At 46.0% G+C, this 26,754-nt stretch overlaps 1 protein-coding gene across 3 annotated transcripts in view; it reads right to left on the bottom strand.

The window, feature by feature from the left end:
* The window catches only part of LOC139547851 (numb-like protein), a 62,373-nt gene that overhangs the window by 26,863 nt on the left and 8,756 nt on the right, over window positions 1-26,754 (bottom strand). The window contains exon 1 of one of the 3 annotated variants that reach the window (XM_071356984.1): window positions 8,506-8,767. The exons of the other annotated variants lie outside the window; for them this stretch is intronic. Within the exon in view, the coding sequence (XP_071213085.1) occupies window positions 8,506-8,546 (41 nt within the window). The 5' untranslated portion in view covers window positions 8,547-8,767. Of the gene's footprint in view, window positions 1-8,505; window positions 8,768-26,754 lie in introns of those variants that run through there. 3 annotated transcript variants of the gene reach the window in all.

Below are 26,754 nucleotides of genomic sequence, written 5' to 3' on the forward strand. Positions count from 1 at the left end.
TGTGTGTGTGTCTGTGTGTGTGTGTCTGTGTGTGTATTAGTGGTTGGAGGTAGACGATGGCAAACATATGGAGAAAGAGAGAAAGACCATTTGTATTGTTTATTATCCATTTCACTTGCTTTGGCTATGTAAACATATGTTTCCCATGCCAATAAAGCTCCTTAAATTGAAACTGAATTGAAATTGAATTGTGAGAGAGAGGAGGAGTGGGAGGATAGGAAACAGGAAAAACGAGAGACAGATAGTGGTGAAACAGGCTAATAAAACTAGGATGGACTCTAGCATAGAAAATCATCAGTAAAACATTAGAGTTGGGCCACCACACATAAACACACAGCATTGAGGCCACTCACAGTGGAACATCAGAGTACACACACAAAGATAGTGAATTTAGAGATAAACCATCCTAAATTCATTTGAGAGGAACAGAATTTAAATTTGTCTATGGAAAATGCGTATTCCTGTTCAAGACTTTGGAAGCAGTGTTTGAAACAAAACCACTCCATATAGGGCTTCTCGAGTGGCACAGCGGTCCAAGGCACCGCGCCGCGGTGTTGTCACGCCAATACAACTTGGGGTTTGATCCCAGGCTGTGTCATTAACGGCCGTGACTGGGAGTCCCATAGGGCGGTGCACAATTGTCCTCAGCATCGTCCAGGTTAGGGGAGGGTTTGGCCGGGGAGGCTTTACTTGGCTCATCGCGCTCTAGCGACTCCTCCTGGCGGGCCGGGTGCTTGCAGGCTGCCTCCGGTAGTCAGCTGAACAGTGTTTCCTCCAACACATTGGTGCAGGTGTTAAGAAGGTTTGGGGGTTCCGATGACTCGACCTTCGCCTCTCCCGAGCCCGTTGGGGAGTTGCAGCGATGAGACAAGATTGTAATCACGAAATTGGGGTAAAAATAAAACAACATTTTTAAAAATACTCCACATGCACACTAGGTTAGTAGAACATCAGTCTAGTTCATTCAGTAACGGTAAGTCTATAGACGAACAACAGAGTTGACTGAGTTTATTACCGTTACTGAGGTAATATAGTTATCTCGGTAAAGTATCATGGTCTCCCACAGTTAGAAAAGCCTGACCGCAGGGCAGGGAGCAGGGAAAACGTTTATCAAAGCAAATGAGAAATAGACCAACTAGCCGTGGTCAGGGGTAAGCAGCCGCCACACTGTGAGAGACAGCTGATGATTAGGTTCTACTGGAGGAGCGTTGTGGGAACGTTCCTCCGGCCATGTCAAAAATAATTTACTGAGGGAGTGGTGAGGAAAAAAACGTCTGTTGTGTAAAAACAGGAACCGTCTTTATGATGTTAACTGCATTCTATTATTTTGTGTGTATTTGATGTGGAGAAAGACATTTTATTAATAGATCACATACACACTGTGCTGCTTCAGGATGATCCAATTTCCGGGGCCTCTCGGACACTAAATGTAAATACTGAGCGACCCAGAGCAAGAAAAGAGTCGGCTTGTCCCCACGACAACCGTCTGTTTCCACTCCCCCCTCTCTCCATTCCACATATCCAACCCCACCCACCCCTTCTCTCTCTGTGTGTGTGTGGTTGAGGAATGAGGGAGCGGAACCAAGCCCACATAAACGGGGGCAGCAGTGTTTTGACTGCTGTCTGACCCTGGGAGAAGAGGTCGGCCCCACTTCATTCCAGTGATACGCAACTCTGGGGTCGCGGTCCTTCCTGCTGATGTCTGAGGAGAGGACAGGCCAGAACTGTTGAGGAACACTGCTAATAGACCATCATCTGTAGTCTGTACTGGCAACACTGAACAAATACAACAGTGACGCTCTGGTGGTTACAGTACACTATGAAGGCCTATACTGTGTACTGGAACGGGATGGTTATGCATATTATAATGAGTGTGGGCTGTGTGCTGGTGCGTGCGTGGGTGGGTGGGTGGGTGTGCGTGTGTGAAAACTGATGTGGAGAGACAGCTGGAACAGAGGCTGTCATGTGTAAAGGCAGTCTTCAGCCTGACGGACTGACACTCTCTCTAACCAGCACAGACTTCCTGTCTGCCTCCTCTCTACCCCCCACCAACCCGGTTTATCCTCAGTTCACCAGCACTAGGTCCTATTCATTAGGCACCAAAGGGAAGAAAACAGGATGAAACAGGGAGGGAATACCTGAACTTGTCCAATAAGAAATGCAAATTTTCATTTTGCGTAAAAAAATTGCTTGCGGGTGTGTCGTTATGAATATAACCCAGCTCTCTCCACTACTGTCACTATGCTAACTACTGCCTGTAGCACCACCATCCATCACATAGCACCACTCTCTCACCCATCATTGTGTAACTAAACATTGTTTCTCCTCAATCGCGACCATATATCATTCCACCGTCACACTTATCTACAGTACCTTTCCAGCCCTCTCTCTTTCCCTGTCTCTCTCTCTTTCCCTGTCTCTCTCTCTTTCCCTGTCTCTCTCTCTTTCCCTGTCTCTCTCTTTCCCTGTCTCTCTCTCTTTCCCGGTCTCTCTCTCTTTCCCGGTCTCTCTCTTTCCCGGTCTCTCTCTTTCCCTGTCTCTCTCTCTCTTTCCCTGTCTCTCTCTCTTTCCCTGTCTCTCTCTCTCTTTCCCTGTCTCTCTCTTTCCCGGTCTCTCTCTCTTTCACTGTCTCTCTCTCTTTCACTGTCTCTCTCTCTTTCCCTGTCTCTCTCTCTTTCCCTGTCTCTCTTTCCCTGTCTCTCTCTCCATCCCTGTCTCTCTCTTTCCCTGTCTCTCTCTTTCCCGGTCTCTCTCTTTCCCGGTCTCTCTCTTTCCCGGTCTCTCTCTTTCCCGTTCTCTCTCTTTCCCTGTCTCTCTCTCTCCATCCCTGTCTCTCTCTCCATCCCTGTCTCTCTCTCTCCATCCCTGTCTCTCTCTCCATCCCTGTCTCTCTCTCCATCCCTGTCTCTCTCTCCATCCCTGTCTCTCTCTCCATCCCTGCCTCTCTCTTTCCCTGTCTCTCTTTCTTTCCCTGTCTCTCTCTTTCCCTGTCTCTCTCTCCATCCCTGTCTCTCTCTCCATCCCTGTCTCTCTCTCCATCCCTGTCTCTCTCTCCATCCCTGTCTCTCTCTCTTTCCCTTTCTCTCTCTCTTTCCCTGTCTCTCTCCCCATTCCCTCTCATAGTTCATCCAGCAGACACTCTCTGTCATTCCACATCTACATTCATGTCACTTAGGCCATGCCGTAATTCAATCACCCTCCAACACAGTAACGTGGACCATGCATGCCTTGTGTAGGCTATGATGGCAGTGTGGGCGACAGCCAGGACTGTGGACTCTGATGTAAGGTAGATTATACTGATACATAACCTCTGACACAACACAAACACATCACACGCGGCGTGCGTGCGCGTGCGCACGCGCACGCGCACACACACACACACACACACACACACACACATCTGCTCTCTACACACACACATCTGCTCTCTACACACACACACACACACACACACACACACACACACACACACACACACACACACACACACACACACACACACACACACACACACACACACACACACACACACAATCTTACCCCCCCCCCACCACCCACACTTCCAGACAGCGGTGACCCGGATGACCCACAGTGGTGGAAAAAGTACCCAATTGTCATACTTGAGTAAAAGTAAAGATACCTTAATGGAAAATGACTCAAGTAAAAGTGAAAGTCACCCAGTAAAATACTACTTGAGTAAAAGTCTAAAAGTATTTGGTTTTAAATATACTTAAGTATCAAAAGTAAATGTAATTGCTAAAATGTATATAAGTATAAATCATTTCAAATTCCCTATATTAAACAATCAAGATGGCACCATTTTCTTGTTTTTTAACTGTACGAACAGCCAGAGGCACACTCCAACACTCAGACGTAATTTACAAATGAAGCATTTGTGTTTAGTGAGTCCGCAAGATCAGAGGCAGTAGGGATGACCAGGGATGTTCTCTTGATAAGTGCCTGAATTGGACCACTTTCCTGTCCTGCTAGCCAGGCAAAATGTAACGACTACTTTTGGGTGTCAGGGAAAATGTATGGAGTAAAAAGTACATTATTTTCTTTAGGAATGTAGTGAAGTAAAAGTTGTCAAAAATATTAATAGTAAAGTAAAGTACAGATACCACAAAAAATTCCCTAAGCAGTACTTTAAAATATTTTTACTTAACTACTTTACACCTCTGATGACCCGGATGGGTGTGGGGGTCAGAACACACAGGGCATCTGTTATTGTGGTCAGATAGTTGATGTACCTCGGCATGGCAACAGACATAATTAGCTTTAAACAGGCTACGACACAAACACTCCATCAGTCCTTCCTGTGGCCCTAATGCAATTAGGAAGAAGAAGCCACAGGCCGAGGGGCTTCTGGGAAGACCACTGCTGAGAAGGTCCAAGGCCCAAACTCAATTAGACTGAACCACAGGCTGGTCAGAGAGTTAGTCAGTTAGTATAATGAGTGATGCTCTGCCCTGGTCTCTGATTGCCTGTCACTCACACTGCTCTGCTCTGCTGGTCTCTGGGATTCCTCAGCATATAAAGTACATGAATAGGGTGCATCACCACGACAACAGGTGAGGTGGTGGGGCTCTCTGCAAGTAGTTCCACAAACCCACTAATAGAACACCATATTAGTACTGAACACGCCTAACAACGCAGTCATGGGAATATCTTTAAAGTTGTCACGTTATTTATTATTTATGGCCGTGGAGACACATTTCAAGCGCAAACAGCTAGTGTGAGGGAGGGCGCAAAAAAACAAACAAATATTAAATGCATTAAGTCATAACGCTTAAAGGCATTAAATGTGCCTTATCACTATTTGTCTTGTTTCTGCAGAGGCAGCATTTTTCTCTCCAGAAGATTAGTAACATTTACAGCTCAGAGCTCTTCCTGAATCCTATTGTAATGTATGGCACAGTAAGTAAACAATGTCTTGCTATTCTGCGCGAACGTTGCAAACATAAATGTACACATACATGTTATTCAATCATTGCACCCACACTGCTCGCACGTGTCTGCGTGGCCAGTCTCTATCTCTAAAATAGAAATTGGTTCTATTTGTGACGCTTAACGCGCTGCAAGTTCTGCCTCTCCTATCTCCTCATTGGTTTTTAGGAGTATATACCCACGGGGGGATTGAAAGATGAACTGAGGGCCACACTCCAGTCGGTTGCGGTAATGCACCTAAAGTTGTTTGCCAACCGCCATGTTAAGTCCAAAATAATAATAAGAAGAAGAAGCCTGAAGGAAGGAGGAGAGATGACTAGACACGAATTCGGTTTACCGTTTTATCTGTGGATTAATTGTCGGAGTAGAGGACCTTGTGCATTTCAGGTAAAATAACAACCCAATTAACAAATGAACTAGCAAGAGCAAGCTAGCTAGCTAAATTGCCATAAATGTTTCATGCTTTTTGACCTGTCCCCAAATTAATATAATTGGTTCAGAGTTTCTTTTGATATTTCAACCTGCGTGTCGTGATGGCATCTGGTGTGGGGGGACAAAATCAACGTGTGCAGTCTGGTCAGCATGTAAGGCTACAGGACAAAATAACCGTCTGCATGTGTATGTGGATGGGGTCGAGCTTCAGTGTGTGTGTGTGTGTGTGTGTGTGTGTGTGTGTGTGTGTGTGTGTGTGTGTGTGTGTGTGTGTGTGTGTGTGTGTGTGTGTGTGTGTGTGTGTGTGTGTGTGTGTGTGTGTGTGTGTGTGTGTGTGTGTGTGTGTGGACATGTGTGCGTGCGTGCGTGGGATCTTCTGCTCTCTGTTTCCATTATATATACACATCATCGAAGAAGGGGTCGAGTGAGTGTGCCAACTGCCACGGCCGAGTTGGAATTTCCATAGCAGTGACTATCCAGTTCTCAAACATACATTCACCCAGACCAGTACTACCAAGCATACATACTGCTAACTAGGAGAGAGCAAATTGACTTCCTATTACAGTCATTACTATGTAGTGCCAACCAAATTTATCAAAGCATCTATCAGAATGCATTTGCAGTACAGATACAGCAGCATTGTCTAAGGAGTGTCATGTATTTACAGTAAATATACAGCAGCAGTGTCTAAGGAGTGGCGTGTATTTACAGTAAAGATACAGCAGCAGTGTCTATGGAGTGTCATGTATTTACAGTAAATATACAGCAGCATTGTCTAAGGAGTGTCATGTATTTACAGTAAAGATACAGCAGCAGTGTCTATGGAGTGTCATGTATTTACAGTAAATATACAGCAGCATTGTCTAAGGAATGTCATGTATTTACAGTAACGATACAGCAGCAGTGTCTAAGGAGTGTCATGTATTTACAGTAAAGATACAGCAGCAGTGTCTAAGGAGTGTCATGTATTTACAGTAAAGATATAGCAGCATTGTCTAAGGAGTGTCATGTATTTAAAGTAAAAATACAGCAGCAGTGTCTAAGGAGTGTCATGTATTTAAAGTAAAAATACACCACCAGTGTCTAAGGACTGTCATGTATTTACAGTAAAGATATAGCAGCATTGTCTAAGGAGTGTCATTTCATTTTCTGGCAACAAATCAACCTGCATTCCCAACCTGCATCTCTGCCAAGTGATCTCAAAATGATGACTCATCAAGGACATCAATATCAAACAGGACAGGAGCAACTTGAGACCAACAATGATCCAGTATTGTCTCTGCCTTTCGGATATGATCACTGAGAGAGACACATGGACATGTCCCAAATGCCACCCTATTCCCTGTGTAGTGCACTACTTTTGACCAGGTCCCAAGTAGTGCACTACATAGGGCACTGGTTCTCAATCCTGGTTCCGGGGACCGAAATGGGTGCACATTTTTGTTTTTGCCCTAGCACTACACAGCACTACTACACAGCACTACACTACACTACACATCAAAGCCTTTTTCTGAGTTGATGATTTGAATCAGCTGTGTAGTGCTAGGGCAAAAACAAAAATGTGCACCTCTTTGGGTCCCCAGGACCAGGATTGAGAACCACTGACATAGGGAATAGGGTGCTGTTTTGGGATACAACCACAGTGAGACCTGTTAGGGAGCATTGAGGCTTGGGAATAACAAGCTAAAGGGTAACGGTAATACGCTACATGTTTGCGATGTGAAGGTAAGACGTTCTATGCCAGGGACACAGAGCCATATGGTGCAAGTAGAGCCTATGTGCCATGTCACCTTTTCACATCTCATAGACCTGCTACAAAATCAGAACATTTTGACTTATCATCTGTGTGGGTGGAGTAAATCCTACAACAAGATTGTCTGATGTCCCTCCCTCTTCCCAATGTTAGGGGGGGCAGGTAGCCTAGTGGTTAGAGCGTTGGAACAGTAACCGAAAGGTTGCTAGATTAAATCCCCGAGCTGACAAGGTAAAAATCTGTCGTTCTACCCCTGAACAAGGCAGTTAACCCACTGTTCCTAAGCCGTCATTGTAAATAAGAATTTGTTCTTAACTGACTTGACTAGTTAAATAAAGATAAATGTAATGTCCCTCCCAAACACACAGCTGTGTCCTCATAGCTTAGTCACACTCCTCTTTCCTCTGTCCCTCCCTTTCTTCACAAACACAGGCTAAGCTCTTAGCCAAGGGCCTCTGAGTGAAGATGAGATACACACGCCTGTGTGTGTGCTCCAAGACATGGAGATTAACAACAAAAACACCTAAATCCCCCTGTGCCCTTGGAGGCGGGTAGAGAGAGAGAGAGCGGGCATGGCTGCAGTGGGTGGTCCAGCTGGTCCAGGGTGTTTGTAGGGGCTCCCTAAACACCCTGGTGTGTGAATGTGTGAATGTAAAAACACGGCGTGTGAAGACGTCTCACATGCTCTTATCTGCCCAGGCTAGACCCAGGCTAGACCCAGGCTAGACCCGGGCTAGACCCGGGCTAGATGTCAGCCACAGGCTCTCTAATCCACAAGGAGTCATTCAGACAAGAGCAAGTGTGCAGACAGCACTCACAACTCGCAATTCTCAAACACACACCGCAGGAAATAACATGTGAAAAACATTTCCCTTTTCTCAACATAAAAAAAGTGTTGCATTGCCAATCACTCAAACAAAAAGAGAAAAACAGTCCCACTTTTCTCCTGTGTCTGCTTAACTTGGCTTTTACTGCTACTTCTTCGTCTACTTCTGTGGTGGTAAGATGACTAAGATTCATCCTTTTCTGCTACGAAAACATCCCTTAACATTTAATTTCGCACACGCGGCACATAAAGAAATATTAGGTCTTTTGGGATATCAATTGAGACTCTAATCTGCTCCATATGGGTGCGGGGGCTAATAGAGCTGCTAAGACTATGAGCTCTCGGAATAAGCTAGTAGACGCCCCGTCAGTTTTGACAGCTGCTGAAATGGCTATGGCCAATAATAACCGAGGCTAATGCTATCGCTAACTACAGACACGCTAGAGCTAGGCTATTGACCTGTGTTCACAGCTACTGCAACACATCAGCCTATCCTACTGTAACCCCCCCCCTCCCCCCCCCAATCCCACCAGCCACAAACACTCACCTTAGCTCGATGGCCTCCCCCATCTCAGCGCTCAAACTCATCTCAGACTAGTGGAAGCAGAAGAAGAGGCAGAGAGCAGTAGAAGAAGAAGTGGAGAGATGATGATGATGATGATGGGTGTTCAAAAATGCGAAAAAGAGAACGCCCTGAGACTCGCAGCGGCGGCAGCAGCAGCGGAGGAGAATTAAACTAACAGAACATGTGATGAAAATCTGCTTGGGGATCAGAGAGAGAGAGAGAAAGAGAGAGAGAGAGAGAGAGAGAGAGAGACAGAGAGAGAGAGAGAGAGAGAGAGACAGAGAGAGAGAGAGAGAGAGAGAGAGAGAGAGAGAGAGAGAGAGAGAGAGAGAGAGAGAGCAGAGAGAGAGAGAGAGAGAGAGAGAGAGAGAGAGAGAGAGAGAGAGAGAGAGAGAGAGAGAGAGAGAGAGAGAGAGAGAGAACCACACCTCTTCTTAAGAGATTAACTTGGAGAGAAGGCAACCGACACATTCACACAGACCCCTGTCGCTGTGTGTGTGTAATGTGTGCGTGTGTCTCTAACACACACACACTCCTGTCTGAATTGCCTGTGAGAGGGACGGTTCATCTTCAGCCTCTCCAAAACCTGTCCGAGAGGATGGGAGGATGAAGAGGACAGACAGAGAGACACAGAGAGGATGAGAATGAGAGAGGATGAGAGAGGAAAGAGTGAGAGGGGGGAGGAGCGGAGAGGTGATTAGGCTAGCGGTGACACAGTTTCATCCGTCCATCTGTGATGGCCAGTGAGGCTGAAGGCTGTAGGCAGGGGTCTGGGATGGGGGGGGGGGGGGTTCTGTGCCTGCAGCCTGCCTGGTCACACGTTCACCTCTGCCTGGGAGCCACTCATTCACTAAGCACTATACTGCTCCAAAGACAAGGAAGCAACTCTCTCTCTCTCTCAGCTGGAGAAGAGAGAGATGAAGGGAGAGAAAGAGGGAGCGAGAGATAGCTAGACCTATAAAAATAGACAGTGCGTGAGAGGAGGACAAAGAAAGAGAGATAGCTTCACAAAATGGGAGACAGCTAGAAAGAAGGTGTGTCCATCTGTGTTGTGTAATATAGAGAGATTAGCTTGATAATTCACTGTAGGCAAAGCGTACAGAGATGGGCCGAGCTCTCCCATAAGCCTATTAATGGTATAGTTATTGAACATGATGACCTCACAGGCTGGATGGGAACACATACTGCTCAGATTCCTCCTTACATAACAAAAATGGCTTCCAAAGAATTTAATCAACCAGTGTTTTAACATCACCATCACACCCTAATCATTCCCATGGTAACACTAGCTCTGCTGTTCACCACTCACCAGAGCCCTGTTCTTGCTGTTGATTACACATAGAATTAGAATATAGTCATTATCTTTCTATTGAGCTAACTAGAGTGCACATCTAAACGAAACTATGAGTAATCTTCCCCTGTGGATTGCATTTAAATTAGGAATTAGAATACAGGATCTTTATGGTTTTCCAACTGTGTTGTTGTTCTGTTTTCCCATGGGATCATGGAGAAGACAAGAGCAGGCAACCGGCGGCCCGCGGGCCAAAACCGGTCTGTGAGTGATAATTTAAAAAATATATTATATTATAAAAAAATAAAAAAGAGACATGTGATCGTGTCTCAATGTAATCAAGGTATATAATGATTCTTATTTTCAAATAAATCTATTTTTGGGCTTAGTTGTGGTCAATTTGCAGTGTAAAAAATATTATAATTATGTTCCGACAAAAATCGTCTTGCGGCTGAATCTAGTTGTCTACCCCTGGAGTAAAGGTTTTACCCCAACAGAAATAGCCATGCAGTGTGGTGTAGTGTAGTGTGGTGTGGGGTGGTGTGGGGTGGTGTGGGGTGGTGTGGGGTGGTGTGGTGTAGTGTAGTGTGGTGTGGGGTGGTGTGGGGTGGGGTGGGGTGGTGTGGGGTGGTGTGGTGTGGTGTGGGTGGGGGGGTGGGTGTGGGGTGGTGTGGGGTGGTGTGGGGTGGTGTGGTGTGGGGTGGTGTGGTGTGGGGTGGGGTGGGGTGGGGTGGTGTGGGGTGGGGTGGGGTGGTGTGGTGTGGTGTGGGGTGGTGTGGGTGGGTGGGGTGGGGTGGTGTGGGGTGGTTTGGGGTGGGGTGGGGTGGTGTGGTGGTGTGGTGTGGGGTGTGGTGGTGTGGGGTGGGGTGGGGGGTGGGGTGGGGTGGTGTGGTGTGGGGTGGTGTGTGGTGTGGTGTTGTGGGGTGGTGTGCTAAGCCCTAGGCACTGTGAACATTGATTGCTCGGTGTTGTTAATTGAATTTCTCATGACCCAAATGAGGGCCCACCAGTAGAGCTGGCTTGGTGTGTGTGTGTGTGTGTGTGTGTGTGTGTGTGTGTGTGTGTGTGTGTGTGTGTGTGTGTGTGTGTGTGTGTGTGTGTGTGTGTGTGTGTGTGTGTGTGTGTGTGTATATGTGTGTATATGTGTGTATATGTGTGTATATGTTTTCCTACATTATCAAGACCACAATGTCCTGACAAGCCACCAGAACGTCCTGACAAGGTAGGAAAACAATACAAATTTGAAAGGTTTAGGGTTTGGGTTTAAGGTTAGGGTTAGGTTTAAGAGTTAGGTTTAGCGTTAGAGGTTAGATTAAGGTTAAGGTTCGGTTAAGTGTTATGGAAAATAGGATTTTGAATGGAAACACATTTTTACTCACCAAAGATTCACGAAAACAAAGCTGTGTGTGTGTGCTCTGATGTTCCACTTTTGAGTGGCCTCAATGCTACGTGTTTATGTGTGGTGGCGCAACTTGTAAAGTCTAATGTTTTACTGATGTTTAACTATGCTAGAGTAAGCACAGGACCTGCGGTGGTAGACATATTCTTTCATGTCCATGAACAGACACGCACGCGCAATCGCTCGCATGCGAACACGCACTCACGAACAGTCGAAACAATTCCGATCAAATAGCCTACCTGTACAAGGCTGCTGATGGGAGGACGGCTCATAATAATGTCTGTTTGATGATTTGATACAATTCCACGTGGTCCGCTCCATCCATTATCATGATCCCGTCCTCCCCAATTAAGGTGCCACCAACCCCCTGTGCTGTACAAACGCTCGATACTAAATAATTTGTGCTTGTGAAAAAAACATTACAGACTCACATGCACTACCATGCAAACCCACAATACACATCCCACTCTGCACAAACTTGTTGAATCAACTTTGTTTTAACATCATTTGTCAAAAATAGTGATGTGGAATCTACATGGAAAATGCATTGGATTTGAACTGTTGTTTTGAGGGTGTCATATTTACCACAGGATTATGTTATCATGGTAACCAATTTTTAACATAGACAAACCTTATATAAAATATGTTGAATTTGTACCTTTGAAACAATGTCAGATCTCCAACATTATATCCACTATCAAAACAAATAAAAAATAAGCTGGGCAGCACCTCCTACTGGAGAATTGATTTATGTACAGCAGTCCATTTGATCTCCCATCCAGGGTTTTAACCAAGTCCAGTCCTACTTAACTTCCATATTTGTCACTGACTAATAGCAATGCGCTATCGTGAGAAGGATTAGCAAAAGATTTCTTACTATAACTAGATTCACTGTTGCTATCAAATGCATTCCAAAGGGTAGATTTAACAGAGCAAATGAAATGGAACCATCTTTTCTACGTCATGTACCAGCAAATCCAACATTGGCCTAAATATTGATGAGTCATCAACAGCTATTGTTTCAATTTAACCCAGGATTCAACTAAAAATAGACAATACAGGCCTAGGGTTTCAAGCTTTGATTGATTTCAAATGTAATCTTCAATTGTTAATGAATATGTTGGATTCATGTCTCCATCTCAACCAAACATCTAAGTTAAAGAATAGGACTATATCAAATCAAACTTTAAATGCACTTTGATTTTTGGTTGAAATGGAGACATGAATCTAACATATCCATTTTTAATCTGTAGACATGGAATTAAAGCCAGACTCAGTGGCACAAAAGAGACATCTCCTTCAAATGTTGATATTCCGTTGCGTTGACAACCAAAGACAATCAATATCACTTTTACAATACATGAAGTAGCCTATCTATCATTACAAACTAATGGAACAGTATTTACTTAACCTTCAAATGAGAAACACATCTATGGCCACATGTTGAGGTTATGTAACTATAAATGTCTTCATATGTAATCCTAGAACGCGTGCAGGTTCAAGATATCATGCTAAGGTCGCAGGTCTGTGGAGATCTTCACAATATGTCTAGAATAATCTGCACAGAATCTTGAACAGCGTTGATCACTTTGGCACATTTTAAGTCATCTCAACTGCAATCCAGGTCATTTGGTTGTGCTATTAGATAAACCACAGTGATAGCACATTGTTGTTGCATAAATACAAAATGTCTGACACCGTATTCCCATGTGTACTTTGCTGTGCTTTTAAACGGTTGAAAGCGAAGTTATAACACAATTAGAAGACAACTAAACCAAAAATGTCACGTTGTTCTTCAATTGGAATTTGGTTGTGCTTTCATGGTTGAAAGCACAGAGAGAACACATTAGGAATTCTACCAACTTCTGGCGGTCTTTTTAACTGAGCGAATAAAGGTTGAAATCTTATTGATCAATGTCTCAATTACCTACATTTCCACGTTGAAATAATCTATGCACACAGGCAAACCCCCCAAGCATATACTGGCACAATATAGGCTAGACAGAAACTTCACTGCAAATTCAATAACTTACATATTCTCAAGGTAGACCGTGACACTTGTACAAATTCAAGTCAGACTCACATTATCAGACATTATCTGAGTACAAGGTTTTCCAAAAGTGCTCATCTCATCTCTCCATTCTCAAACTCTGTGTTATTTTCATTGTATGTACATAGTTGTCCTGTTCTCTCTCCTATAGGCATCTCTTTTCCTCTCTTTCCCTTTTTCTATCCATGTCATCGATTCCTCATCTCTTCTCACAACTCTCCCCCTCCTTGTATCATCCTCTTTTTCCTACTCTCCTTCCAAATTTTAGACAAACTTTGGTTCTCATTCTATACACAGTCTATGACAACAATATAGCCCTGTGTTTTCTTTTTGTATTCATCTTTATTGCACACGATTCTTCTAATATTATGGCAAGCCCAAACAGACAGACTATTTCCATGGGTTTGGGATGGAAATTAGAAACCTGCACCAACTGTTGCTGGATGATGTCATTTCCTGAAACATACCACAAGCCGCAGGCATTTCCCAAACCTCAACAGCAAGTGTGTGTGCACACAAAGTACATCCATACTCAAATGCACTCTACTGTTAGGAGTATACGAACAGAGTACACTAAAGATACACTGGGCCAGTTTGAAAGTAACTATGTTTGCAGTTGACTTGTGTTGCTGTGCTACTATGATTCAAACATTAAGTGCATGGATGAGCTCCAGTGTAAGTGTGCTTTCAACCAGGCTCATGTCAAGTGTGTGTATCAATTGTCTGGGAATGGTTTGATCCGAAATTCCTGTTTGCCACACTGTATGAGATACAGCTCAACATTCCTAACGATTGTCGCAAATCAGATACCAATCAGCTAAGCCCACAGAAGTAAATAACTCGTGACTCTCCTCCTGTCCAATCATCTTCTGAGCTTCGGGACACAGCCCCACTGTCCGGTCCAGTGCTGGCCAGAGCCAAGTCCAGACACTCATCTAAAAAGCACTGGGATCGATGTGTGGCTCTGTTCAATGCCTTTCGCTCTCTCTCCCTCTCTCTCTCCCTCTCTCTCCCGCTCTCTCTCCCTTTACAACCAAAAGACTGTTCTGTTCCCCACTACAAAGACACATTGTCACCAATCTGGTAAAAAAAACTATGGAGGATAGAGAAATGTGTGAGTATGTGTGTGTACCTCCTTGCGGCATCCCAAAACATTCAGAATGCAGCCTATTTAACGGCACCAACCAACCATGAAGGAAATGCTCCAGCCTCTCTTTTTTACTGTCTGGTAAATAAACTGTGGCTCTCGCCTGTAAATTGCCTGAGAGAGAGAGAGGATCGATGGCTTTCCTCTCTCCAGGGTGTGTGTGTGTGTGTGTGTGTGTGTGTGTGTGTGTGTGTGTGTGTGTGTGTGTGTGTGTGTGTGTGTGTGTGTGTGTGTGTGTGTGTGTGTGTGTGTGTGTAGAGGGAGCAGGCAGACTGAATTGGGTCACATGTCTGGTGGGCTAACAAAGGGGCAGCAGTGAGCCTGAGACCTGATATGCAACACCAGTGCTCTGCACACACACGCACGCACGCACGCACACACACACACACACACACACACACACACACACACACACACACACACACACACACACACACACACACACACACACACACACACACACACACACACACACACACCACACACACACACACACACACACACACACACACACACACACACACTATATAGCTATTACACGTGGGCCACTCAACCTCTAATTGTGTTCACAAGGCAGGTCATTGCAAACGGCTGTAATACTGACCATGGTACAGTTTTCAGAGTAATAGCCATGGAGGGGAGCCCTCAGCCTACGTTGAGTTCTCTGTCAGGCCTGTTTTCAGCACCTGAGGACTGGAGTGTTTGGCTACCCTCTGATTGCTTGTCGTAGTGACAGAGTACCGCCCTATCTGTCGCCTCTTTCAGTCACAACGTGTCTCCTGTACACCTTTCTACTCGATTATCTTTAGCCTTCCTGCACTCGTCCTCCTGTGTTTTTCCTAGTCGTGCAGTGTGTGATTCTCTATCTCTCTCGCTCTCTCTCTCTCTCTCTCGTCTCCTAATTCCCTCAGCCTTCTGGGACTTTACTCCTCTCTGATGAAGTTGGCGCTGCTTACACTTGAGATGAGATGAGAGGGAAAAAAACAGAACCCAAGCACAACCTTGTGCTGAAGAGGAAATGTGCCAGTGTTTACAGCAACAAGACTTATTCCTGAACGGGATCAGAGCAGAGAGAGAGAGAGAGAGAGAGAGAGAGAGAGGGGAATGAGAGAAACAGAAACAGGGACTGAGAGACAAAGTAATAGGATGCTGAAAACCCTTTCCCTCCCACACACAGCCAAACACACACATTTGCAAACATTTCTAAAAACCCGTTTTTCTTTGTCATTATGGGGTATTGTGTGTAGCAGCTATTCCCAAACTGGGGTAGGGGCAATGCCGTCGGGGGTACGCCTCGTTTCACTGCCAAAAATACAATTAAACCATCTAGTGCTCAGCGAAATAACAACACAATGGCAAATACAGGTAGCCTAGTCAAATAATTTTATATCCAATCACATGAATCATTACTCTCTCGCGGGAAACCTTCACTCTTGCGCAGACATTTACAAACGAAACGTGACAATTTGAAAAATAAGCCACAGGAGTTTTCTGAGCGAGAATAAAGACGACTTTCGAGTAGTAAGACATGTATGAATGCAACAGATACCATTAATAAGAAGGGGCTAGAACCTCTTATATGGTGAGCTACTGAGTGGCTAGGACAGGCAAGCCCCATACTATTGTGGAGGACTTAATTCTTCCTGCTGCCGTGGATATGGCTGGGACAATGCCTTCATCAAACAACACTGTTTCACGACGCATCAGTGACATGGCAGGAGATGTTTTGAAACAATACCTGGTTTACATACAAGCCAGTGAATTATATGCGTTACAGCTGGATGAGTCAACAGACGTGGCGGGCCTGGCACAGCTCCTGGTATATGTCCGTTACGTTTATGGGTGGTCAATTAAGGAAGACTTCCTCTTCTGCAAACCACTGGAAACTAGGACAACATGAGAGGATATTTTTAAAGTACTGGACAGATTTGTGACATCAAATGGACTTTCAAGATGTGTTGGTATCTGTACTGAAGGCGCAAAAGCCATGACAGGGAGACATAGTGGAGTGGTAACGCGCGTGCAAGCAGTTGCTCCCGATGCCACTTGGGTACACTGCAGCATCCACCGAGAGGCTCTTGCTGCCAAGGGAATGCCTGACAGCTTAAAATATGTTTTGTACACTACAGTGAAAATGTTTAACTTTGTTAAAGCAAGGCCCCTGAACTCTCAGCAATTTTCTGCATTATGCAATGATATGGGTAGCGACCATGTAACGCTTTTACAACATACAGAAGTGCGCTGGTTATCAAGGGGCAAAGTATTGAAACGTTTTTTTAATTGAGAGAAGAGCTTAAAGTTTTCTTTACTGACCATAATTTTCACTTTTCTGACCGCTTGCATGATGATAAGTTTCTCACACGACTGGCCTACCTGGGTGATGTTTTTTCTCGCCTGAATGATCTGAATCTAGGATTACAGGTACTCTCTGCAACTATATTTAATGTGCGGAACAAAATTGAGGCTATGATTAAGAAGTTGGAGCTCTTTTCTGTCTGCATTAAGGACAACACACAGGTCTTTCCATCATTGTATGATTTTTTGTGTGCAAATGAACTCAAGCTTACGGACAATGTCAAATGTGATATAGCGAAGCACCTGAGTGAGCTGGGTGCGTAATAATGCAGGTACTTTTCTGAAACAGACGACACAAACAACTGGATACAATATCCCTTTCATGCCCTGCCTCCAGTCCACTTACCGATATCTCAACAAGAGAGCCTCATAGAAATTGCAACAAGCGGTTCTGAGAAAATTGAATTTAATCAGAAGTCACAGCCATATTTCTGGATTGGGCTGCGCTCAGAGTATCCTGCCTTGGCAAATCGCGCTGTTAAGACACTGATGCCCTTTGCAACCACGTACCTATGTGAGAGTGGATTCTCGGCCTTCACTAGCATGAAAACTAAATACAGGCACAGACTGTGTGTGGAAAATGATTTAAGACGGAGACTCTCTCCAATACAACCCAACATTGCAGAGTTATGTGCATCCTTTCAAGCACACCCTTCTCATTAACCTGTGGTGAGTTATTCACCATTTTTGATGAACAAATAAGGTTTTATATGTAAGATGGTTAAATAAAGAGCAACATTATTGATTATTATTATATTATTATTTGTGCCCTGGACCTATAAGAGCTCTTTGTCACTTCCCATGAACCGGGTTGTGACAAAAACTCACACTCATTCTTATGTTTAATAAATGTATCGTATAGTGTGTGTGTGTGTGGCAGGCTTACAATGATGGCAAAAAACAACATTTGAGAGTGCGCTGACCCTGGTGCTAGAGGGAGTACACAGCTGGAGGTTGAATGTATGAAGGGGTACGGGACTATAAAAAGTTTGGGGACTACTGGTGTGTAGATTCATGAGAAATATATATATATTTTAGAATAAAGCTGTAAAGTAACAAAATTTTGAAAAATTCAAGGGGTCTGAATACTTTCCGAAGGCACTGTATGTGTGTATGTGCGTTGCATCAGTATGCATGTGTGCATGTTGTGTGTGTGTGTGTGTGTGTGTGTGTGTGTGTGTGTGTGTGTGTGTGTGTGTGTGTACGTGTGTGTGTGTGTGTGTGTGTATGTGTGTGTGAAATAAAAATGTTATTCGTCACATGCTTCGTAAACAACAAGTTAGCGCAAAAATGGTCAATGCAGATAGCCTGCAAAATATAGATGAAAACTATTTGGTAAATAGTTTGGTTTACAGCTTAACTCAGGCGTGCAGAACCTTGAGATTTCCTTAATATTACAGATTGCGCACCAGCTGATGTTAACAAAGACACACCCTTACACGGCGCTGCCGGAAGGTCTTGACGGTGCATGGAAAACACAGCTAGATGTATATTATCCATGTCCTTGTGCAGCCACAACTCTGAGAAACATAGTGTGTGTGTGTGTGTGTGTGTGTGTGTGTGTGTGTGTGTGTGTGTGTGTGTGTGTGTGTGTGTGTGTGTGTGTGTGTGTGTGTGTGTGTGTGTGTGTGTGTGTGTGTGTGTGTTGGGGTGTCAGTGTAAATATGTGTGAGTGTGTCGGTAAGAGTCCAGTGTGTGTGCATAGAGTCAGTGCAAGAGAGTTAGTGCAAAAAAGGTCAATGCAGGTCGTCCGGGTAGCCATTTGATCAGCTATTTAGCAGTCTTGTTTAGCGGTCTTATGGTTTGGGGATAGAGGCTGTTCAGGGTCCTGTTGGTTCCAGACTTGGTGCACTGGTACTATTTGCCATGCGGTAGAGAGAACAGTCTATGGATTGGGAGACTGGAGTCTGACAATTTCTGCAGCCTTCCTCTGACACCGCCTGGTATAGAGGTCCTGGATAGCAGCGAGCTTGGCCCCAGTGATGTACAGGGATGTGCTCACCACCCATTGTAGAGTTGAGGGCCTTGCAGTTGCCGTACCAAGCGGGGATGCAGACAGTCAAGATGCCCTCAATGGTGCAGCAATGGTGTAGAATTTTGAGGATCTGAGTGCCCATGCCAAAGCTTTTCAGCCTCCTGAAGCGGAAGAAGCGCTGTTGTGCCCTCTTCACAACTCTGTGAGTGTGTGTGGACCATGTTCATTCCTTAGTGATGTGGACACAGAGGAACTTGAAGCTCTCAACCCGTTCCACTGCAGCCCCATTGATGTGGATGGGGATGTGCTTGTCCCTCCGTTTCCGGTAATCCACGATCAGCTTATTTGTCTTGCTGGCGTTGAAGAGGAGGTTGTTGTCCTGGCACCACACTGTCAGGTCTCTGACCTCCTACCTATAGGCTGTCTCATCATCATCAGTGATCAGTCCTACCACTTTCGTGTCGTCATCAAACATGATGATGGTGTTGGAGTCTTGCACGACCATGCATTCGTGGGTGAACAGGGAGTACAGAAGGGGACTAAGCACACACCTCTGAGGGGCCCCCGTGTAGAGGGTCAGTGTTGCGGATATGTTGTTCCCTACCCTCACAACCAGGAGGCGGTATGTCAGGAAGTCCAGGATCCAGTTAAAGAGGGAGGTGTTCAGCTCCAGGGTCCTGAGCTTGGTGATGAGCTTTGAGGGGACTATGGTGTTGAATGCTGAGCTGTAGTAAATGAACACCATTCTTACATAGGTATTCCTTTTGTCCAGGTGGGTGAGGGCCGTGTGGAGCGCAATAGCGATTGTGTCATCTGTTGGGGCGGTATGAGAATTGGAGTGGGTCCAGGCTGTCTGGGATGATGGTGTTGATGTGAGCCATGACCAGCCTTTCAAAGCATTTAATGGCTATATAAGTGAGTCCTACGGGGCAAGTTGGTATTACAGACCGGGTCAGGGATAATATCAGTGAAGTAATCCTAGTACTCCTTTTTCTATGATTAGGGTCTCCTCAGAGAACAGCGTTCACTTTTAATTAAAGATTTCCACTGCCGGCCGAGAACCACATTTACATCCAGGACTGAGAAATAACATCGCAGGGTCAAGCAACGGGTGTATTACTGAGGGTGTGTGAATCTAATCCTGGGATATGATAGGCTGAACCGTCCTAGAGGCACATAGTGAGATCACTAGGGATGCATTCGAGTTAGTCACGGGATGAACTAACTGCTACACGGTGCTGGGAAATAAGAGTACATATCAATAACAGTGTAGAAATATATGACAACATTTTATTTCAGCAGAGAGGAAGGTGTGGCTTTCAAGCCCCAGGATATTTCCTATGCATCACATTCAGTATGGAAACATCCAGAACATATATTTCACAACATCCCCTAAAGCAGTTAACTGACCGCAAGAGACTTGTGAGAAGAAAACAAAGTGCTACCAAAAGACAAGTTCCTACAACCTCCACTTTCTTCCTCAACAGGTTTCACGCATGACATCACTTGACTGACTTCCTGTCCCTCCCTCTCCTTCCCCATCTCATCCCCACCTTTCTCATCCACACGCCCCTCTTCAATGTGGAAAGATGGAGAGGCAGTGGTGACTGGGTATCTCTGTGTCTGTCTGGGCCATACCAATCCCTCATGCGGCTCTGGTTTAAAAACGACACTCACATTCTTACACCGTCCCTCTAAGGCTGTAGTTGGAGTGACAATGTCATGTTTAACTTTGTCTCGCTCTGATTGGGTATAAAGTGAATTACCTCATGGTATTCTAGGAGGCCGCAGTGGTCTGACTGTCTGTCACACCCTGCTCTGCTCTGAGTGACTCACAGTAGGAGAGGAGAGAGTAAGAGTAGAGGCCAAACACAGATGGCCCACAGCAGGGCTGGGCTGGCCCAAATGGCCCCACCATGACAGCTAGCAGCGTCCCTGGTGGGGAACAGAACCACGCCACTTTGTCATGTTAATGGAGGGGGGACAGCTGCCGGGTGGTGGGGGGTGGAGGTGGGGTACGGGACCAGACAGGAGGGGGACACAAAGGAGGCTGAGTGAGCCCCATAGAATCACCCCCACGTGCCAAAAAATACCATAAAGCCAGGTCCCTCTTTGCCTGTGACCCTTGGCCCCAAGTGAACCCACACATGCGATGCGAGGCAGCCAGGAATGCTTTCACCCTGGACGGGTGGGCAGTGGAGTCAGGCTAGCTCTGAGAGATCGATAAGCTTTTAAGTCAGCATGTCTCTGTGACTCTGTCTCCCTCCACTGTCTGTCTACAGGCGGGCGCTCTCACTGGAAGCTGAGAGAAAAGCTTGCAGAATTTTCTAGGGCAATGAGAACAGCGGGGCTCCCGGCAGCAGCAGCCTAAAGACAAGCAGCCAGTCACATCCCCTAGCCAATCCTACATTTAACGGAGAGTGTTCGTGCAGAAAATCACCACTGGGCACACACTGGTTGAATCAACGTTGTTTCCAAGTCATTTCTATTAAACTACGTTGAACCAACGTGGAATAGATGTTGAATTGACGTCTGTGCCCAGCGGGGCCAGACTTGTCAACGAACATCTGGTGCCACGCAAAAACAGGCCGACTTAAAAAAAGGCCAGTCAAAATGTTTCGTTCAGAACTGTCACTGCACCCTATAAGAGGAGAGGTAATTGTCTTCAACAACATCGATTGCAGTTTGGTAGGTGGTGTTTTAGACTTGAGCCTTGTTCCCTGAATGACCTTGACGGGCTACAAAAACGGTATTGATCCCAAACGAATGGCCTGATTGGTGCAGATAAACAGAGATTCAAGCATTTAGTGGGCTACACCAGGGCTGCCGTGTGTCAATGTCTATGTACACTTGTACCAGGGCAGAGGAGCAGGTGCCAGTCAAAGCACTCATCTAGTGAGAGAGAGAGAGAGAGATCAGACCAGTTGTTTAGTCTCGTTGCTATGAGACAGAGAGAGATCAGACCAGTTGTTTAGTCTCGTTGCTATGAGACAAAGAGAGATCAGACCAGTTGTTTAGTCTCGTTGCTATGAGACAGAGAGAGATCAGACGTTTAGTCTCGTTGCTATGAGACAAAGCGTCAGAGTGAAGAGTGGCCCAGGATCAACAAATGACACTTTCAGCTCTTCAGGCAGAGAGGAGAAGAGAGGAGATGAGAGAGGAGGAAAGGAAGTGAGAGGAGAGAACGTCGACCTTCTCTGCCTTACAGAATGGCCACGGCAGAGAGGAATAACTCAGAGCCCAGGACACTTACAACACCATGTCTGTCCACTCCCAAAACCCAGTGAGAAGACAGGCTAACCACAACAATGACAATACTCCCTAAACAAGCGTGCCAGGACAAAAGCAGGGATTTTGGGGCAGAGAGGGAGGGAGGGATCATGGGAGGAGTGTGGGTCCACAGTGTGGGCAAAGCACAGATTAGAAGCACGAATCACAGATGGCCGCCGCTTCTCCCCTTTTCACTGTAGCGCCGCAAATAATTAACCGAAGTGTCCCCCTTTTCTCTTTTGTCAGCACGCGTCTATCAAATGAGAGCGTGTGTCCGACGCAATGGCTGCCACACAAAGGCCCGCCCACCCCCCACCATCAGCGTGAATAGAGAGGCACTTGCAACTTGTCAGAGATTGGAACAATGGGATAGGGGAGGGGAGGGAGGGTGTGGCATCAGGCCAGCACGCAGCAGCCCACCCTCGAGGCCTCACAGCCAGCCACTGGATTGTAACTACAGCTCCAGGCTTCTACCAGTCCTGGAGGCCTCAGAGGCACACAGCCAATACTAAGCCACAGCCTTTGGTATGACTGATCAAACATTTGTCTCAAGGGGGATTGTATAGGTGTGTATTTCTATTTATTATGGATCCCCATTAGCTGCAGCAGAGACTGCAGCTACTCTTCCTGGGGTCCAGCAAAATGAATGCAGTTTATGTGTGTGTGTGTGTGTGTGTGTGTGTGTGTGTGTGTGTGTGTGTGTGTGTGTGTGTGTGTGTGTGTGTGTGTGTGTGTGTGTGTGTGTGTGTGTGTGTGTGTGTGTGTGTGTGTGTGTGTATGCACGTGTCTGTGCCTATGTTTGTGTTGCTTCACAGTCCCCACTGTTCCATAAGGTGTTTTTTTTTATATGTCACTCAGGGATAATGAGTATGTGCGTAAGTGTGTCTGCATGCATAAGTGTGTGTGTGTGTGTGTGTGTGTGTGTGTGTGTGTGTGTGTGTGTGTGTGTGTGTGTGTGTGTGTGTGTGTGTGTGTGTGTGTGTGTGTGTGTGTGTGTGTGTGTGTGTGTGTGTGTGTGTGTGTGTGCGTAAGTGTGTGTGTGTAATCAGGTTTGTTCAGTCGGGGGAGAAGGAAAGTGAAAACTCTGGAACAGCTGGGTGGGGTCTGGGGGGACACAATGAAGAGAGAGAAAGGGGGAGGAAGTGAACAGGGGAGGGTAAGAGATGCAGATGCAGGCAGGCAGCTAGGCCACCTCTCCAAACGCTTGACAGGGGTCTTTTGTGACAGCAGCAGGTTTTGGAGGGGGTCAGACCAGCTGTGTTTTCATTGACCCTCCCTCCCCCTCCCCTCCCCCTCCACTGCTCCCCAACCAAACACAGCCAGCTGTAGGCTGGGGAGAGGGGCGAACAGGGATTTGAGGAGAGGAGTTTTCCTCAAACCCACGGCATGTGGTCATCTATCCCCGGTTCTTAACACTGAGCCTCATGCAGTCTCCCGTGACAACCCACCTGGCTTACTCCAGGACTAGCACATGGCTTAGAGGGAGCACTGGAGAATGATGATGAGGATGAAGACGAGGATGACAGGCCACAGGAAGCAGAAAATGCCAACCAACCATCTGTAGGAGAGCGTGTCTGTCATGTCATGTGATTTCCCCCTATACCAACACTGACAACATTTTTGCAGCAACTTCCACCACGTCCCATTAGACGAACATCAACTGAGCCAGCCACAGCCAGAGTTTTCCCCAGAAATCTCTTCTAGAATGGACCAACTGGAAAGCACCTGGACACCAGCACATCCTCCTCCTAGTGAGGCCCAGAGGACCATGTGTGGCCCTACAGGCTCACAACACAACGGACAGCAGAAACAGACAACAACACAGCAGAGAATCTGTTTCATAGTCATACTCTGTACTAATCATAATCATACCTGTCTCTCAGTCCACATCCACTTCAGCTTGAAAATGTGTAGTTATGGAAGAAAAATGAGTGTCTATCTGACTATTCTCACATGATACTCGTAACAGGGAGCAGAAACACAGAAAGGCAGAGAGCGAGAGAGAGAGAGAGAGAGAGAGAGAGAGAGAGAGAGAGAGAGAGAGAGAGAGAGAGAGAGAGAGAGAGAGAGAGAGAGAGAGAGAGAGAGAGAGAGAGAGAGAGAGAGAGCGCACGAAAGAGAGAGAGAGAGAGCAAGCGGGAGGGAGGGAGGAGAGTGAGAGAGGGAGGAGGAGACAAGTGGGCCAAAGACCTAATTTCACTGCCAGAGAATAAGCAGGGACGGGGCATGGATGGGGGAGTTGTTACGCAAGGCCTTGGCCCAGTCTCTCAGAGGACGAGTACAATGGTGAATGGGGGGTTAGAGAGACTGCACTGTCTGCAGAGGGATAGAAAGGAGCAACTTACTGTAAGTGTTAAGGGAATGCAAGTAGGGCTGGGTCAGTGAAGTCAGTGTTAGCAAGTGGCATTAGCATGGCTTTGGTTCAGTATTTTATTTGTATTTGTATTTATCCTTTATTTAACTAGGCAAGTCAGTTAAGAACAAATGCTTATTTACAATGACGGCCTACACCGGCCAAACCCGGACGACGCTGGGCCAATTGTGCGCCGCCCTATGAGACTCCCAATTACGGCCGGATGTGATACAGCCTGGATTCAAACCAGGGACTGTAGTGGCGCTCCTTGCACTGAGATGCAGTGCTTTAGACCGCTGGGGTAGTATTACAACATCCTTATAACACTAGAATATAAATAATTAAATATCTTGATAACGTGTAACATTCTGGAGGTGGGAGAAGTCTGATTTAGTGTTGGGCAGTCAGTCATTTAGGGCCATGTTTGGGCATAGTGTAATGCTACCTGAACATACTCGAAATCTTAATACATGCTAGGCCTATAGTTTCTGGATATATTTTTTCAACTCTACCCCCCACTCTATCCATCTACTTCCTCTGAAATGAATGGAGCTTTCTATAATAAAGTAACTCATAAATACCATCATAGCTAAATATCTTTATACGAGCAGCCCTGTATGCCTCCTACTCCTGTTAATCTAAGCTTGGTCGGCTTTCCATGCAACGGCCTGGAGAGTCTTCCAGGAAAGACTGTAGTTTACCGCCAGGCATGCACTCTCCCCTTCACTCTCCTCTTGGATCGGATCGATGTGAGGGAGGGAGGCCATGGCCATCTCCTCTCCCTGGGGGCAGCATGGCTGAATATTAGATAGACAGATTGCATTAGATAAGGGCCCGGGACCCAGATAGAAGCAGGGCCAGGCAGAGTAGCATGACTCAGGGAAGATCACACACCACCATGGAGAGAGAGGAATGGAGGACGCTTGAACACAACCACAGACACACCTGCACAGTACAGACACAACAGGCGTGTCTGGTCCAACTCCTATCTGCTTGTTAAATTGAGACTGCCCAGAGAAAGAGACAGAGATGGCGACAAACAGTACGTCGATCAGATCACACATTCCTGTACTTAAAAAAAAGCACAATGCTTCTGAGAGAGATCGTATTGAGGAATGGGAAAACAACCGACATTGCATTTCCACATGACGGAATGGAAGAGAGTGGCTCTTAAGTGCCTCATGGTATGGCAGCGATGATGTTATTTTATTAGTGAATACCCACACAGTAAAATGAATCACTCAGCGATGGAAATGAGGTCTCCTACAGAGCCAGAGAGTCATAGTATATTACTTTAATTTCACCAGTTCAAGGAGGGGCCTCAGGCGCCACTTTACTACTTATATATTTGGATATGTTTGGAAATGTGAGACTCCCCTCCGTTGGATTGGGATTCCCAAAAAGCAGCAGCTCGTAGTAAATGGGAAAAAAACTAAAACAAAAAAGATCAGTGACCGTATTCATAAAGCTCAGAGTACGACTGCTGATCTAGGATCAGGTCCCCCCTGTCCATATAGCCTAATCATATTCAAAACTGATCCTAGATCAGCACTCCTACTCCGTAGCGCACTATGAATATAGGCACAGGATGTCTAGCCTACTAGCTACAGCCTTGGGATCTGAGCTGTTCTGTGAGATTCCTCTCTGCCCGATGAAATGTGTGTAGCTATATACCATGAAGATCACATTGTGACTTAAACACCTTGTTAGTCATGTAGCTGCATTTTAAATGGCAAGCCAGACGGGGGGAGTACACAAGATCTGTCTGAGGGAGGAGAACACTCTGCTGCCATGAATCACAAGCAGGGATTTTCCTCCGAATCAGTTAGATTCATCAGCTGAACTGGAACAGCAACAATCTCCTGCCAATACTAACCACAGAGGAGTTCAGTAAGGGCAGACACACACAAACACACACGCACACGCACACACACACACACACACACACACACACACACACACACACACACACACACACACACACACACACACACACACACACACATATACACAGTGTAGTAGTGAGCTAAAAAAACGACAAGGAGACATGATAGGCATATCTCCCAACTGCCGGCTACATTCATGCCACCGACACCATGTGTGTGTGTGGCTGCTGCTGCTGCTGTGGGATTGGAACTGTGCTGCGCTGTCTGTCAAACCCTGTTTCTATGGAAATGGACACAGGCAGTGGATGGAAAGAGTACAGCATGTCAAGCATCTCCTCCACCCACCAGATCTCATACAGAGTCATAGAGCGAGACAGAACAGCTAGCCAGCTAACCACACCAAGACGAATGTCCAGTCCAACGACAGCAGCACAGCCACACAGAGACATGGACCAGAGACATGGACCAGAGACATGGACCAGAGACATGGACCAGGCAGACCTGA

This window comes from Salvelinus alpinus, chromosome 21, assembly GCF_045679555.1.
Source record: "Salvelinus alpinus chromosome 21, SLU_Salpinus.1, whole genome shotgun sequence".
NCBI classification, from domain to species: Eukaryota; Metazoa; Chordata; class Actinopteri; order Salmoniformes; family Salmonidae; genus Salvelinus; species Salvelinus alpinus.